Source organism: Anomaloglossus baeobatrachus, chromosome 12, assembly GCF_048569485.1.
Source record: "Anomaloglossus baeobatrachus isolate aAnoBae1 chromosome 12, aAnoBae1.hap1, whole genome shotgun sequence".
NCBI classification, from domain to species: domain Eukaryota; kingdom Metazoa; phylum Chordata; class Amphibia; order Anura; family Aromobatidae; genus Anomaloglossus; species Anomaloglossus baeobatrachus.
The window spans coordinates 23,845,045-23,860,086 of record NC_134364.1 but is presented as its reverse complement, the minus strand read 5'-3'; the positions used below and the strand labels follow the sequence as shown (position 1 = coordinate 23,860,086).

General features: G+C 52.4%; 1 protein-coding gene across 1 annotated transcript in view; it reads right to left on the bottom strand.

Annotated features, from left to right (window-relative positions):
* Nucleotides 1–3,915: 3,915 nt before the first annotated feature.
* SAMD4A (sterile alpha motif domain containing 4A) overlaps nucleotides 3,916–15,042 on the bottom strand; it is a 98,588-nt gene continuing 87,461 nt past the window's right edge. The window contains exon 13 of the mRNA XM_075331016.1: nucleotides 3,916–4,999. Coding sequence (XP_075187131.1) covers nucleotides 4,971–4,999 — 29 coding nt within the window. The 3' untranslated portion in view covers nucleotides 3,916–4,970. The remainder of the gene's footprint in view (nucleotides 5,000–15,042) is intronic.

The window sequence follows — 15,042 nt, the reverse complement described above, 5'->3', positions numbered from 1 at the left end:
GATAAGGCTAAAACTTTTCCTATAAAGTATCTTAAGAAAGCCAGCAGAGACGATCTACTACTATACACAGCTAAGCAAAAAAAAAGTTAAAAAACAAACCAAAACCCGGCGTATAAGGAAATAAAGGCACTGCCACTTTAAATAGACTCTAGCGCCTCCCCCCCCGTACATTTTTATAAATAATTCACACCTTTTTTCCACTTTTTTAAACCTGCAGTCAATACAGGAGCTCTGGGAACAAAAATAGACGTATCATTTCGCTGCTAGTAAAATGAATAGATCTGAAGTGACGTGTAGTAATATAGAGATATATTTATATTCTTATATATATATTTTTTACTTAACACTGACCAGAAATAAATGAAAAAAAAAACAAAAAACAAGAAAAATATATCTACAAAAGCCATTAATAAATTGAAAAAGAAAAAAAAAAACCAAACAAACTATGGCAAATTATGCAAAAATGTTATGGTTACCAGCCATGGGAAGAGATATGATGAATAGTTGTACAAAAACTACCTAAAACAAACAAAAACCAGCGCCACACTTGTCCATAGGTCATGTGTGGTATTAAAACTAAGGCCTATTCACTTCAATGGAGCTGAATTTTAATACCAAGCACAATCCGTAGACAGGTGGTGCATTTCTGGAAGACAGAAGAAATGTTTTCGTAATCATGGACAATCCCTTTAAGTAATATAATGACCGGAGAACCGCTGCTGGTCATGTACAGCAAGGGCAGACATGTAGGATTATATTCCCGCAGATGGATCTCAGAAACTTGCCCGTAGCAATGAGAGCACGGCCTTCATTTTTTCCCAGAGCATTTTAAGAAATTAAAGTTGGTCTGATTGGTTGCTAAAGGAAACAGACCATTTTTACTGTTTGACATTTTTTTCATTGAAGCCTAATTAGTGAAATTGTCCTTGTTGCCCATAGCAACAAAGGCTTTACTTTCATTTCCACAGTCAGTTTTACTGGCTAATCCTCATTTATCAATATTGTCTACCAGTATGACTCTATTGCCCATGACAACCAATCATAGCTCAGCTTTCATTTTTTCAGAGCAGATTCAGAAATGTAAGCCAAGCTATGATAGGTTGCTATGGGCAACAAGGCTTGTATTACTAACTAGGCCTCATTCATCAAAACTAATAGTAAAAATGGTCTTTGTTGCCCATGAGAAGTAAAACCAATCACATGTTGGCTTTCATTTTTTTTCCAGGGCAGTTTAGAAACCAGTCAGGTCTGGGCTTTCATTTCTAAGCTACCCTGGAAAAAAAATGAAAGCCAACATGTGATTGGTTTCACTTCTCATGGGCAACAAAGACCATTTTTACTATTAGTTTTGATGAATGAGGCCTAGTTCGTAATACAAGCCTTGTTGCCCATAGAAACCAGTCAGGTCTGGGCTTTCATTTCTATGGGCAACAAGGACAGTCTTCGTTTTGATAAATGAGGCCAGATACCTCCTGTATTATTAGTTTATCAGACCATCATCTTAGGCATAATGGTCCATCATATAAAAAAAACCCTCTTTTCGCACATGTACCGGCTGCTAATCAGGGGCGTACACCATTGGTGGAGCCGAACTGGTGTGCAAGAGTTAAGGGGCCACATCCACCTCCTCAACAGCGCCTGACACAGACATTAGGCTGTAAGGGGCTCATATTCTGTTCATGCCCCATTCTGTTTTTGTGCAGCTCCTGACAGACATACACACGCGCCATTATCCTGTAAAGCGCCCATATACTGCTCTTACCCCCATTCTGTCCTCAGCAGCCCCTGACATACATTAGGCTGCAAAGGGCCCATATACAGTTTGTGCCCCATTCTGTCCTCAGCAGCCCCTGACATACATTAGGCTGCAAAGGGCCCATATACAGTTTGTGCCCCATTCTGTCCTCAGCAGTCCCTGACATACATTAGGCTGCTAAGGGCCCATATACTGTTCGTGGCCCATATACTGTTCGTGCCCCATTCTGTCCTTGTCCTCGCCCGCTAAACATTACATTTCAATTAAAAAAAAAATGGAAAAAAAAATCATAGGAGTATTTTCCTCACATATACCATGAAGTAGAGATCCATGATGGATCAAAGTCAAATAGAGGGGGTAAAAAAAATAAAAAAAATCAATCTGGTTCATTAGAACGCTATGAAATTAAGGATTTCACAGTGGACCTTCAGAGAAGCATCACGGCCTCCAAGATTCACTAAAGAAAAAGAAAAAAAAAAAAAAAAAAGACCAATTCTCTTCCATATAGGAAAACTATAAAATACTATTGTGCCCCTTTAAGGGTCTGTGCGCACTGGGAAATTTGCTTTTCTTAAGAAAAATCTGCACCCTCTGGCAGAATTCTGCATCCGCGGCAAAAACCAAGGTAAAAACGCACCCCTAATCCACATGCGGTTTTACCGTGGCTTGGTGCGGTTTTGCCGCGGGTTGGTCCCTGCGGTTTTTTACCATTGTCTATGGCGGAAAAGAAGTGACATGCTACTTTTTTTGCTGCAGAAAAGCAAAACCTACAGGAAAAAAACCGCAGTACGCACAGCATTTTAGTTTTCCAATAGATTTTGCTGTGGAAGGACTGCAGAAAGGTTATGAACAAAAAACGCACCTTTTCTGCAGCAAAAAACGCGTCAAAAAACGCAGTGTGCGCACAGGGCCTAAGAGGGGTTTTAACTAAATACTTTTAGAATTTGCCATAAAATGACTAAACAATAAAAGGTACATCATCAATAGGGACTCTGCGCTGTTCACACGACCAATTCTTCATATAGAAAGGAAAAACAAAGAAAAAAAATGTATTATATTTTATATATGTATATAAGCAAAATTTAGGGGCAAAATAACATGTTATGTGCCAACAGCAGCAGTTGCATGTGTTTTTTTGTTGATTTCTTTTCCATTATACCTTCTTGTAGTGTTCAGAACAGTACATTTACTTATTAATTGTGGGAACTTCACCCCCCAAATTCCAATTATGTCCAAAATAAAAATGTATTGGAATATTCTTTAGTAATAGGTCTAATTAATACTGTCATGGCAAAAGTATCAAAGTCACAAGCAATTAAAAACTTTATGAATGTTTTTAACAACTTTCTCATCCGTTACTTACGGTAATTTGTACAAGTTGCTGCTTTTGGGTGGCCTCATGCACAAAGCAATATAAAGATATTCGTGTTATATTGTGCCCACAGCCTGCTATGGGCTCAAGCTGTACCCCCGCGACCCTTCAATTTTATAAAAGAGCCACTCCATAAGAATCTGTTAGAAAATAAAATATATATATATGGCGGCATGTTCCAGGTCATGCCATTAGAGTATGAATATGGTGCCTCACAGACACACTACAAGACAGGATAGTGGTCTATAAAACGCTGTGTACATTGCCCATTGTCTAGTACATAGATTCAGATATGCACTACATGGCAGGATAGGGACCTATAGTGCGGTGTACACTGGCCATTTTCTGGTGTATAGATTCACAGACATTTGGCCACTAAAAAGGCAAACAAACCTCATACCAAATGTTTGACCAATGATCTTGCCATTAAACTTAGGGGGGGGGAGGGGGAATTATCTAGGAGTGGCCCAATGGAGAAATGAGCCGGAGACGTTGGGCTCCGCTGACCAGTCGCTGTCATTTTAGCAAATGCGATGGATTTCTTTTTTATTATTTATTTTTTTTGCAGCAAACGGTGTAATATTTATTTTAGAGTACTTAGTACTTTTTTTTTTTTTTTTATTTTTCCCTTTTTCTGCCTCTGGCATATTCATGTAACAATCTCCATAAGCAGCACTAACATCCCATCATCAGCAATTATTTCAAACCATCAACAGCTGAACTGCCTTTTCACTCCTCCAAAAAAAACAAAAAAATATACAAAAAAATAAAAACAAAACTGCACAATAAAAACTTTGAAACGATACAATCGCAAAATGTAGCAGAGGACGAGGATGCTCAGCAAAAAGTCTCCCGGAGACAAAGAAAAAGCTAAAAATAAAAAAATAAACCAAAGAAAACTCAGCTCTTTTCTTCTCATCACTTTCCACTCACATTCCAAGACTTTCCATGAACTTCTTAAGAACACCCAAAGTTTTCAACCTAGACACAATTGGCGTCACAAAACTGCCCATAGACATTAGAATTTTGGCCCAATTTCTTTTAATTCTTAAAAGTGAATTGATTTAAATTTTTTTAGATATCCAAATAGTTTTTGATAATCGATACCGATACAGGTCCATCATCTGAGAGCGGGTAGACCGTCTTCCAATGTCCATGGCTAGCTATGTATAGGTCTGTCAAAAACAATGTCCCCTGGGGACTCGGAATCAATACCTCGAGGACACTTTCTTTTTCCATAAGAAAATTTTGGCTCTTACATGATGCAAACCGGCTGCTAATAATAAGAAAAAAAGAAATTGTACGACGATTAAGATAAGGAAGGCATACCTGGCGAGCCGATGTACCCTTAACGTGTAAACATGAGTAATTTGTGTTTTTGTTGTTTTGTGTTTGGTTTTTAAACTAAGGGGAAAAACAAATTGAAAATACTGTATATGTATCGAAGAAAAAAAAAATGCAACACCTTCCATCGGTTGGTCACACGTCCCGTCCCCAGTGATGGGTCAGACATGTTTTGTCCAGTGGCAGCAAAATTTCTTGCCGATCACATTGTTTGCGTTTCCCGCTCAGAACACAAAGCTTTTCATTCAGGAAACGGATCACATGGAAAAAAAAATTAAATTTTCACTTCACAAAGTAACAAAATAGCCAATTTTTTTCCCTTGCAAGCTCAGCTTATGCTTCCAACACGCCATCTTTTTACAATAACAGGAAGAAAAAAAAAAAAAGGGCTAAATTATGTTTGGCGCATCCAGGGAAGAGAGAGAGTCAGCAAATCCCAACACTGGACCAGCAGTTCCGTGTGCTACGCCCAGCGCTGCCACGAAGTACCGATTCGCATTAGATAGTGGATGTTTTGTCTACGCCATCTGCAGAGAAACAAAAAACGTATTGAGGGGAAGGAATGGTCAGAAAAAAGTTCAGGTTAACCTCATCATTACTCTAGTGTATCGGGTTAGTGAGTGCGAAAGGTTGGTAGATAGACAAGATAGCAAATTAGGTGGTGGCCACCATCCCACCCAACTCTATACACACACATATGTAGGAGGTGGGCACAAAGGAGATTACATGTATAAAATACCACCTGGGCGGGATAGTATTGCCAAATAGCCACCAAGGGTGTAGCGGACTCTACAAATTATCCAGGATTGAGGGGACCCCAAAACATATCGCCCATGTACTCTTTTCTATAATGGATAGGAGATTGAAAGACCACAGTGGCGTAACAGAAAGGCCATGAAGGAGGCTGGAGTTGTACAGGAGTCTCAAAGAGGAAGGCTGTCTACTAATGGAGGTGGGTGGATGAAGGGTCCTAGAGAGAAGTGCCATGTGGAGAAGGGAGGAAAGGGAGGCAGAAGGCAGGAAGGAAGGGGTGGGGGAGAAGGAAGGGGTGGGGGAGAAGGAAGGGGTGGGGGAGAAGGAAGGGGTGGGGGAGAAGGAAGGGGTGGGGGAGAAGGAAGGGGTGGGGGAGAAGGAAGGGGTGGGGGAAAAGGAAGGGGTGGGGGAAAAGGAAGGGGTGGGGGAGAAGGAAGGGGTGGGGGAGAAGGAAGGGGTGGGGGAGAAGGAAGGGGTGGGGGAGAAGGAAGGGGTGGGGGAGAAGGAAGGGGTGGGGGAGAAGGAAGGGGTGGGGGAGAAGGAAGGGGTGGGGGAGAAGGAAGGGGTGGGGGAGAAGGAAGGGGTGGGGGAGAAGGAAGGGGTGGGGGAGAAGGAAGGGGTGGGGGAGAAGGAAGGGGTGGGGGAGAAGGAAGGGGTGGGGGAGAAGGAAGGGGTGGGGGAGAAGGAAGGGGTGGGGGAGAAGGAAGGGGTGGGGGAGAAGGAAGGGGTGGGGGAGAAGGAAGGGGTGGGGGAGAAGGAAGGGGTGGGGGAGAAGGAAGGGGTGGGGGAGAAGGAAGGGGTGGGGGAGAAGGAAGGGGTGGGGGAGAAGGAAGGGGTGGGGGAGAAGGAAGGGGTGGGGGAGAAGGAAGGGGTGGGGGAGAAGGAAGGGGTGGGGGAGAAGGAAGGGGTGGGGGAGAAGGAAGGGGTGGGGGAGAAGGAAGGGGTGGGGGAGAAGGAAGGGGTGGGGGAGAAGGAAGGGGGTGGGGGAGAAGGAAGGGGGTGGGGGGGAGAAAGGGGGGGAGAAAGGGGGGGAGAAAGGGGGGGAGAAGGAAGGGGGGGGAGAAGGAAGGGGGGGGAGGGAGAAGGAAGGGGGGGGAGGGAGAAGGAAGGGGGGGAGGGAGAAGGAAGGGGGGGGGGGAGAAGGAAGGGGGGGGGGAGAAGGAAGGGGGGGGGGGAGAAGGAAGGGGGGGGGGGAGAAGGAAGGGGGGGGAGAAGGAAGGGGGGGGGGGGAGAAGGAAGGGGGGGGGGGGGGGAGAAGGAAGGGGGGGGAGAAGGAAGGGGGGGGGGGAGAAGGAAGGGGGGGGAGAAGGAAGGGGGGGGGGGAGAAGGAAGGGGGGGGGGGAGAAGGAAGGGGGGGGGGGGAGAAGGAAGGGGGGGGGGGGGAGAAGGAAGGGGGGGGGAGAAGGAAGGGGGGGAGAAGGAAGGGGGGGAGAAGGAAGGGGGGGAGAAGGAAGGGGGGGAGAAGGAAGGGGGGGAGAAGGAAGGGGGGGGGAGAAGGAAGGGGGGGGGAGAAGGAAGGGGGGGGGGAGAAGGAAGGGGTGGGGGAGAAGGAAGGGGTGGGGGAGAAGGAAGGGGTGGGGGAGAAGGAAGGGGTGGGGGAGAAGGAAGGGGTGGGGGAGAAGGAAGGGGTGGGGGAGAAGGAAGGGGTGGGGGAGAAGGAAGGGGTGGGGGAGAAGGAAGGGGTGGGGGAGAAGGAAGGGGTGGGGGAGAAGGAAGGGGTGGGGGAAGAAGGAAGGGGTGGGGGAAGAAGGAAGGGGTGGGGGAGAAGGAAGGGGTGGGGGAGAAGGAAGGGGTGGGGGAAGAAGGAAGGGGTGGGGGAAGAAGGAAGGGGTGGGGGAAGAAGGAAGGGGTGGGGGAAGAAGGAAGGGGTGGGGGAAGAAGGAAGGGGTGGGGGAAGAAGGAAGGGGTGGGGGAGAAGGAAGGGGTGGGGGAGAAGGAAGGGGTGGGGGGAGAAGGAAGGGGGTGGGGGGGAGAAGGAAGGGGGTGGGGGGGGAGAAGGAAGGGGGTGGGGGGGGAGAAGGAAGGGGGTGGGGGGGGAGAAGGAAGGGGTGGGGGGAGAAGGAAGGGGTGGGGGGAGAAGGAAGGGGTGGGGGGAGAAGGAAGGGGTGGGGGGAAGAAGGAAGGGGTGGGGGGAAGAAGGAAGGGGTGGGGGAAGAAGGAAGGGGTGGGGGAAGAAGGAAGGGGTGGGGGAAGAAGGAAGGGGTGGGGGAAGAAGGAAGGGGTGGGGGAAGAAGGAAGGGGTGGGGGAAGAAGGAAGGGGTGGGGGAGAAGGAAGGGGGGGGAGAAGGAAGGGGGGGGGAGAAGGAAGGGGGGGGGAGAAGGAAGGGGTGGGGGAAGAAGGAAGGGGTGGGGGAAGAAGGAAGGGGTGGGGGAAGAAGGAAGGGGTGGGGGAAGAAGGAAGGGGTGGGGGAAGAAGGAAGGGGTGGGGGAAGAAGGAAGGGGTGGGGGAAGAAGGAAGGGGTGGGGGAAGAAGGAAGGGGTGGGGGAAGAAGGAAGGGGTGGGGGAAGAAGGAAGGGGTGGGGGAAGAAGGAAGGGGTGGGGGAAGAAGGAAGGGGTGGGGGAAGAAGGAAGGGGTGGGGGAGAAGGAAGGGGTGGGGGAGAAGGGAGGGGTGGGGGAGAAGGAAGGGGTGGGGGAGAAGGAAGGGGTGGGGGAGAAGGAAGGGGGGGGAGAAGGAAGGGGTGGGGGAGAAGGAAGGGGTGGGGGAGAAGGAAGGGGTGGGGGAGAAGGAAGGGGTGGGGGAGAAGGAAGGGGTGGGGGAGAAGGAAGGGGTGGGGGAGAAGGAAGGGGTGGGGGAGAAGGAAGGGGTGGGGGAGAAGGAAGGGGTGGGGGAGAAGGAAGGGGTGGGGGAGAAGGAAGGGGTGGGGGAGAAGGAAGGGGTGGGGGAGAAGGAAGGGGTGGGGGAGAAGGAAGGGGTGGGGGAGAAGGAAGGGGTGGGGGAGAAGGAAGGGGTGGGGGAGAAGGAAGGGGTGGGGGAGAAGGAAGGGGTGGGGGAGAAGGAAGGGGGAGAAGGAAGGGGGAGAAGGAAGGGGTGGGGGAGAAGGAAGGGGGGGGAAGGAAAAGGGAGAAGGAATGGGGGAAGGAAAAAGGAAGGGGGAGGAGGGAAAGGAAAAGGAAGTGGGGAGGGAAAGTAAAAGGAATGGGGGGGAGGGAAAAGAGGGGGGAAAGAAAGGGAAGGAAGCAAAGGGGGGAGGGGTGTGGGAAGGAATTAGCAAAGGGGGGGGGGGTGCAGAGAGAAATGTCTAATGTACAGAAGATTTTTAATCTGTATAATTCTGTATTAGAAAGACACACTGGGTGTGCGCTCCTATGCACTTATTGGGGCCCAGATGTTTAAAAAACAATGTTGCCTATTTGGTGGATTTTAATGCACTGACCATGCCTCTAATTTCAGCCTCCCACCTGCATGTGATTCCCTCTCTTTAATTACTGCAGGGAATTATGGGTGTGAGGTAAATCCGGAGAGATGACGATAAATCATGATATTCAAGTATGTCAGGAAGCCCTCTCCTGGTGTCAACCCCCCTTTCCTCCACACAACTGGTTTAGCAACAAACTCCATGGCCATGTCCTGTGATATGGAAATTAGGTGGCTTTGGGACAATGGACACAGGATGACTCCCTGCCGTCACCCTGTAGTAGGAGCTGCTATCTAATTAGCAAGGCTCTGGAAATAGCCAGACAGAACGACTCCAGTAAAAAATGGTTCATATCTCGCAAGCCATATTTCCGATAAATATGGCAACCATAAAAATGGTGTCCCCGCATGTGGACGATGCCGGCACCCCCTTTTTATGGGAACAGGACATTGGGAAATGCCCCAGGCGTGATATCAGCCAATGGGGAACTGGCAGACAGGTCATGAGTCCCCTCGTTCTGTAGCTAAATTCATAACTGTCACAATGAGAGCATTGGCGTCTGCCTACGACGCTCCCAGGCAAAGTTATAGCCAAAATCCCCTTTGCTGGATAATTCTGATCCATGCAGGGGGAGTGGCAGTGCTTCCCTGTGAGGTCACTAAGGTAGGAGGGGACCTGGATTTGGCCAGGTTGATAACCCTACTTCGGCCATTTTCCAGTGTTCTTCTGCTCGGGGGCCTGGTTGGGACAGACCTGTGAGAGAGTTCCTGGAAACCTGGTCTACAGCGCCCCCCTGTGGCCAGACGCACAAGGTAACTGATTGAATTGCATACCTGTTGTAAACCATGCTTTATCTGTAACTGTACTCTGACATATGTATATTCTGTAGATTCCCTATTGTATATATTGTAGTTTCTAGTGTGCTTTAGGCGATTAAATTATATAATTAATCTTGGGCTGTTCTGTTATCTCGATCTTGAATCCCACGTCTGTGTGTTCGGCTAATAGTTACCGTAAATCGGTTGGTGGCAGCGAATTGTGCCAAGGATTATTGTGGGGAGGCCAGTGAGATTCGGGAAGATATTATATATTCCGCCCGCGGAGGTCGGGGGAATATACACCCTACTCTCACCGGGGACCCTTCAATAATCGGCATAAGTAGTATAGCGGCCTCCTTGCTTATGGTCGGGCAATTCCATAATTGGCCTGACTATAAGAGGGGCGCTAGAGAGCGCGTCACGTGCTCTGTCTGTCGGTCGGGAGGTATAAAGGAGGGGTGACCCCCACTTGGTACCCCCCGATTGTGACGTACTGGTAGCCAGCGCGGGGGATTTCTGAGTGACCCCCCGGTGGTTTGTGACATATTGGTGGCATAGCGGTGGGATCGAGATAATAGTGTGTGTGAGTGTGAGACCCATACTCCCAGACACTAAAGACTGCCTGCAGCAGCTGTGGCTGCTGGGGTCTTCAGACTAGCTCAACACTAGAGTGTCAGAGTGCAGATACTGTAAGGTGTGTGGAGGCATCAGGTGTCAGTTCTGTGTCAGTGACCAAAGGTCTGCAAGAATGGCTGATGGCACCAGGAGCAGAGCTATGCAACTGGCCAATGCTAAAGCAGGAGCCGAAGAGAGGGAGGACGGTGCTGTGGACAGTAATGAGGAGGTTGCCCACGAGTCCTCCAGGAGCTCGACGCCAGAAAACAGCTCTGCAGAGGACATTGCACAACCGGGCACTGCTGGACAAGATGAGGAGCAGCTCGCCCAAGGGTCCTCAACGAGCCAGATGCCAGCCCTCCGCTCTGCCATGGACAGTGAATCACCAGGCTCCGCAGCGGGCCGCAGATCACCACGTGCCATTCCACCGAGCCTGGGAGGCTCGGATAGCCTTCTTCAAATGGCTATGGCCCTACGCCAGGCTGGAGACCGGGAGGGCTACAAGGAACTCATGGCCGAGCGTGAGCGGCAAGCAGCGCGTGAAGAGCGCCAGGCAGAGCGTAACTACCAGCTGCAGCTAGCTCAGCTCCGGCCCTCATCAGCCACCCGTGACCTTCCAGACACCAAACTTCCAAAGGTCCGTGTTGAGGACTTCCCAGTGCTGGAGAAGGATGGAGACTTGGACTCTTTCTTGACTGCTTTTGAACGGACTTGCTTGCAGCATCATCTGAACAAGGATCAGTGGGCCAAATACCTGACCCCCCGTTTAAGGGGTAAGGCCCTGGATATCCTTGGGGACTTGCCTGCTGAGGCGGATCAGGGCTACGACACCATCAAGCGGGCCCTGATCCAACAGTACAACCTCACCCCGGAGTCCTACCGCAAGAAGTTCCGGACGCTGCAGAAGGGACCAAAGGACTCCTGGGCTGACCACCGGCGGGCACTTGCCCGAGCTGCCGACCACTGGACCCAAGGCCTGCAGCTTTCCACCGGACCGGAGATCCTGGACTTGTTCATCACGGAGCAACTCTTGTGGAACTGCCCTGAGGATCTCCGCCAGTTCATCCGAGACCAGAAGCCAAAGGGATCCACGGCTACAGCTGCCCTGGCAGATGACTACACCAACAATCGGGCTCCTGAAGCCAGGAGAGCAGCCACCAGCAGCACCTGGAGAGGGGGTAAGATGAACTCTGCGACTGCCCCACCTGCCCCTAGACTGCAGGGGGTGTCCCCCTCAACTCCCCTCTCCAGGCCCGTGGCAGAACCAAGACGGTGCCACCAGTGCAACCTACCTGGACACTTCAAGGCCATGTGCCCTCAGCGTCCCAAGGCCCCGGCTCCGTCCCCGTCCCAAGGGCCGCCCAAGGTGTATTGTGTGGGTGGGGGTGGTGGTAGGTCCCTGGACAGCTTCCAACCTGTCACCGTCGGCCAGTCTGTGACCATAGGACTGCGAGACAGCGCCTCGGAGGTGACTCTGGTGCGGCCTGAGATGGTGTCCCCCCAAGACTTGATCCCTGGAAAAACCCTCGCTGTCTCCGGGATTGGAGGCATTGACCCGGCGCTGCCTGTTGCTGACATTTATGTGGACTGGGGCGCAGGGCGAGGGGTGAGGGAGGTGGGGGTAACTGATCGGATCCCTGCAAACGTGCTACTTGGGACAGATTTGGGGCAAATAACCTCCCAGTTTGGCCCCGCCCCAAAGGCTGAACCTTCAGCCAGTACTGACATGCCTCCGGACAATGTTAATGTGTTATCTATGAATGATGTAAGGGAGGAGGGAGTGAACTCTGATATTTCTGCTTGCACAGACACCATAGACACACACGCAGCTGCAGCTGTGACAGGGGAGGGGGTCAGAGAAAGGTGTGACAATGCCTCTACAAGTAACCAGCCTGTGAGCTGGGATCTGTTGCCCTCTGCAGGGATAAGCAGAGAGCAGGGTGCTGCAGGGGGAGGACCAGTGTGTGGGGTGGGGGCTACCACAGCAAATGTGGGGTCCCCAGAGATTTCACAGCGGGGTTCTGTTGCTGCAGGAGGGGAACAGGCAGGTGAGATTGGGGCCGGTCCAGGAGCGGAAGTGCTCCCAGGTAAGATCTCGGTGCATGGTTCCCCCACAACCGGGGTGTCAGGAAGCCAGGTCGGTCTGCCTGAACCGGCGACTTGGTCAGGAACGGAGGAGGAGCAGGCACGACCCACGGTCGCAGCGGCTGTGGCCGCTGTCACCCGCAGTGGGAGTGCTGGAAGCCAAGGGGCCTCCCGGAGGTCCGATAGCTCTTCCCCTTCTGACCAAGTGGCAGCCGAGTCAGGTGGAGGCCAGGACACAGGTCCCGGGGTACTGACTGAAGATGTGACAGTCTCGTCGATTCTGGCCACATCTAGTCAGGAGTTTCAGGCAGCGTTAGAAGCTGACGACAGCCTGAAAGCTCTAAAGGAGCAGGCGGCACAGCCTCCCTCGGACTCGGACCCGGAGCGAGTGGTCTGGGACCAAGGACGGCTGTACCGGGCCACGGTCCAGCAGGGTTCACCGGAGGCGTGGCCCAGGGACCGACAGTTGGTGGTACCCTATCCGTTCCGGACGGAGTTGTTGCGGATCGCACATGAGATTCCGATGGCCGGACACCTAGGGATCGCTAAGACCAAGGCCAGGTTAAACCAGCATTTCTACTGGCCAAAAATGGGGGCCGATGTGGCTGCCTACTGCCGTTCGTGTGAAACCTGTCAGAGAGTGGGGAAGGCGGGGCCACACCCCAAAGCCCCACTAGTATCTCTGCCAATCATCGATGAGCCTTTCAGGAGGGTGGCTGTGGATCTGGTCGGCCCGCTGGCCATCCCCAGCAGCTCCGGGAAACGCTTCATACTGACGGTAGTGGACTATGCCACCCGGTACCCAGAAGCAGTGGCCTTGTCGTCCATTCGGGCTGACAAGGTGGCCACCGCATTGCTGGAGATTTTCTCCCGAGTGGGTTTTCCCCAGGAAATGCTCACTGACCGGGGGACCCAATTCATGTCCCAGCTGATGGAGGCCCTCTGTAAGCAGGTCCAGGTGCGACATCTGGTGGCCAGCCCGTACCATCCACAGACTAATGGCCTGTGCGAGCGGTTCAATGGCACCTTAAAGCAGATGCTTAAGATGTTGGTCGACTCCCATGGGCGTGACTGGGAGCGGTATCTCCCACACCTGTTATTTGCTTACCGGGAGGTTCCACAGGCCTCAACAGGATTCTCACCGTTTGAGCTCCTGTACGGGCGACGTGTGCGGGGCCCCCTGGCTCTGGTGAAAGAGGCTTGGGAAGGGGATTTGGCCACCCCTGGAGTGTCGGTTATCGAGTATGTCATGCGCTTCCGGGACAAAATGCAGGCCTTGACGCAACTGGTACACGACAATATGGCTCAAGCCCAGGCCGATCAGAAGCGTTGGTACGACCAGAACGCTTGTGAGAGGACCTACCAAGTGGGTCAAGAGGTGTGGGTACTGGTCCCCGTACCACAGGACAAGCTTCAGGCAGCCTGGGAAGGCCCATACCTCGTGTACCAGCAGCTCAACCCTGTGACGTACCTGGTCAACCTGGACCCTGCCCGTGGAAGGCGGAAGCCCTTCCATGTGAACATGATGAAGGCACATCATGAGCGGGAGGCATGTGCGCTCCCCGTGTGCAACCTGCCCGAGGAGGGAGAAGCGGAAACCCTCTTGGATATGCTAGCCCAGGTTAGGGCAGGCGGATCCATTGAGGATGTGGAGGTTGGCCACCAGCTCTTGGAGGACCAACGGTCCCAGCTGTGGGCCACCCTCCTCCCCTTCCGGGGGTTGTTTACCAACCAGCCCGGAAGGACTGACTTGGCTGTCCATCACGTGGACACTGGGGATCATCCCCCGATCTGGCGTTCAGCATATCGGGTCTCCCTGGAGGTGCAGCAACACATGCGCCAGGAGATTGACGAGATGCTGAAGCTGGGGGTGATCCAGGCATCCAACAGCGCTTGGGCCTCGCCTGTAGTCCTCGTCCCTAAGAAGGACCGAACCACTCGGTTCTGCGTGGACTACAGGGGGCTCAATGCTGTCACGGTCGCCGATGCGTACCCAATGCCACGCATCGATGACCTGCTCGATCAGTTGGCCGGGGCTCAGTACCTGACCATCATGGATCTGAGCCGGGGATATTGGCAGATCCCCCTGACTCCCAAGGCCAGGGAACGCTCTGCCTTTATTACCCCATTTGGACTGTACGAGTCCACGGTGATGCCATTCGGGATGAGGAATGCCCCTGCCACTTTCCAGCGGATGGTCAACACCCTGCTCAAGGGACTTGAAGGGTACGCGGCCGCGTACCTGGATGACATTGCCGTCTTCAGTCCCACCTGGGAGGACCACCTAGAGCATCTAGCACAGGTGCTCAGGCGGATCCACCGGGCAGGTTTGACCATCAAGCCGGGAAAGTGTCAGCTGGCCATGAGCGAGGTCCAGTACCTCGGTCACCGGGTAGGTGGGAGAACCCTGAAGCCCGAGCCTGAGAAGGTGGAAGCCATCGCATCCTGGCCCACCCCCAGGACCAAGAAGCAGGTGATGTCCTTCTTGGGGACCGCTGGGTACTATAGGAGGTTTGTTCCATGCTATAGTAGCCTGGCAAAGCCCTTGACGGACCTCACCAAGAAGAAGCTGCCCTCTGCAGTCGATTGGACAATGGACTGCGAGACAGCCTTCCGGGCCCTAAAGGACGCCCTGTCCAGCCCGCCCGTGCTACAGGCAGCCGACTTCACGCGGCCGTTTGTAGTACAGACCGACGCCAGTGACTTCGGCCTCGGTGCGGTGCTCAGCCAGGTGGACTCTGCGAGCCAAGAGCACCCAGTCTTGTACCTGAGCAGGAAGCTGTTACCAAGGGAAGTTGCCTATTCCACGATGGAGAAGGAGTGCCTGGCCATAGTGTGGGCCCTGCAGCGTCTGCAACCCTATCTATACGGGCGCCACTTCATCGTGGAGACGGACCACAATCCCCTCAGCTGGTTGCACACCGTCTCTGGGACGAATGGG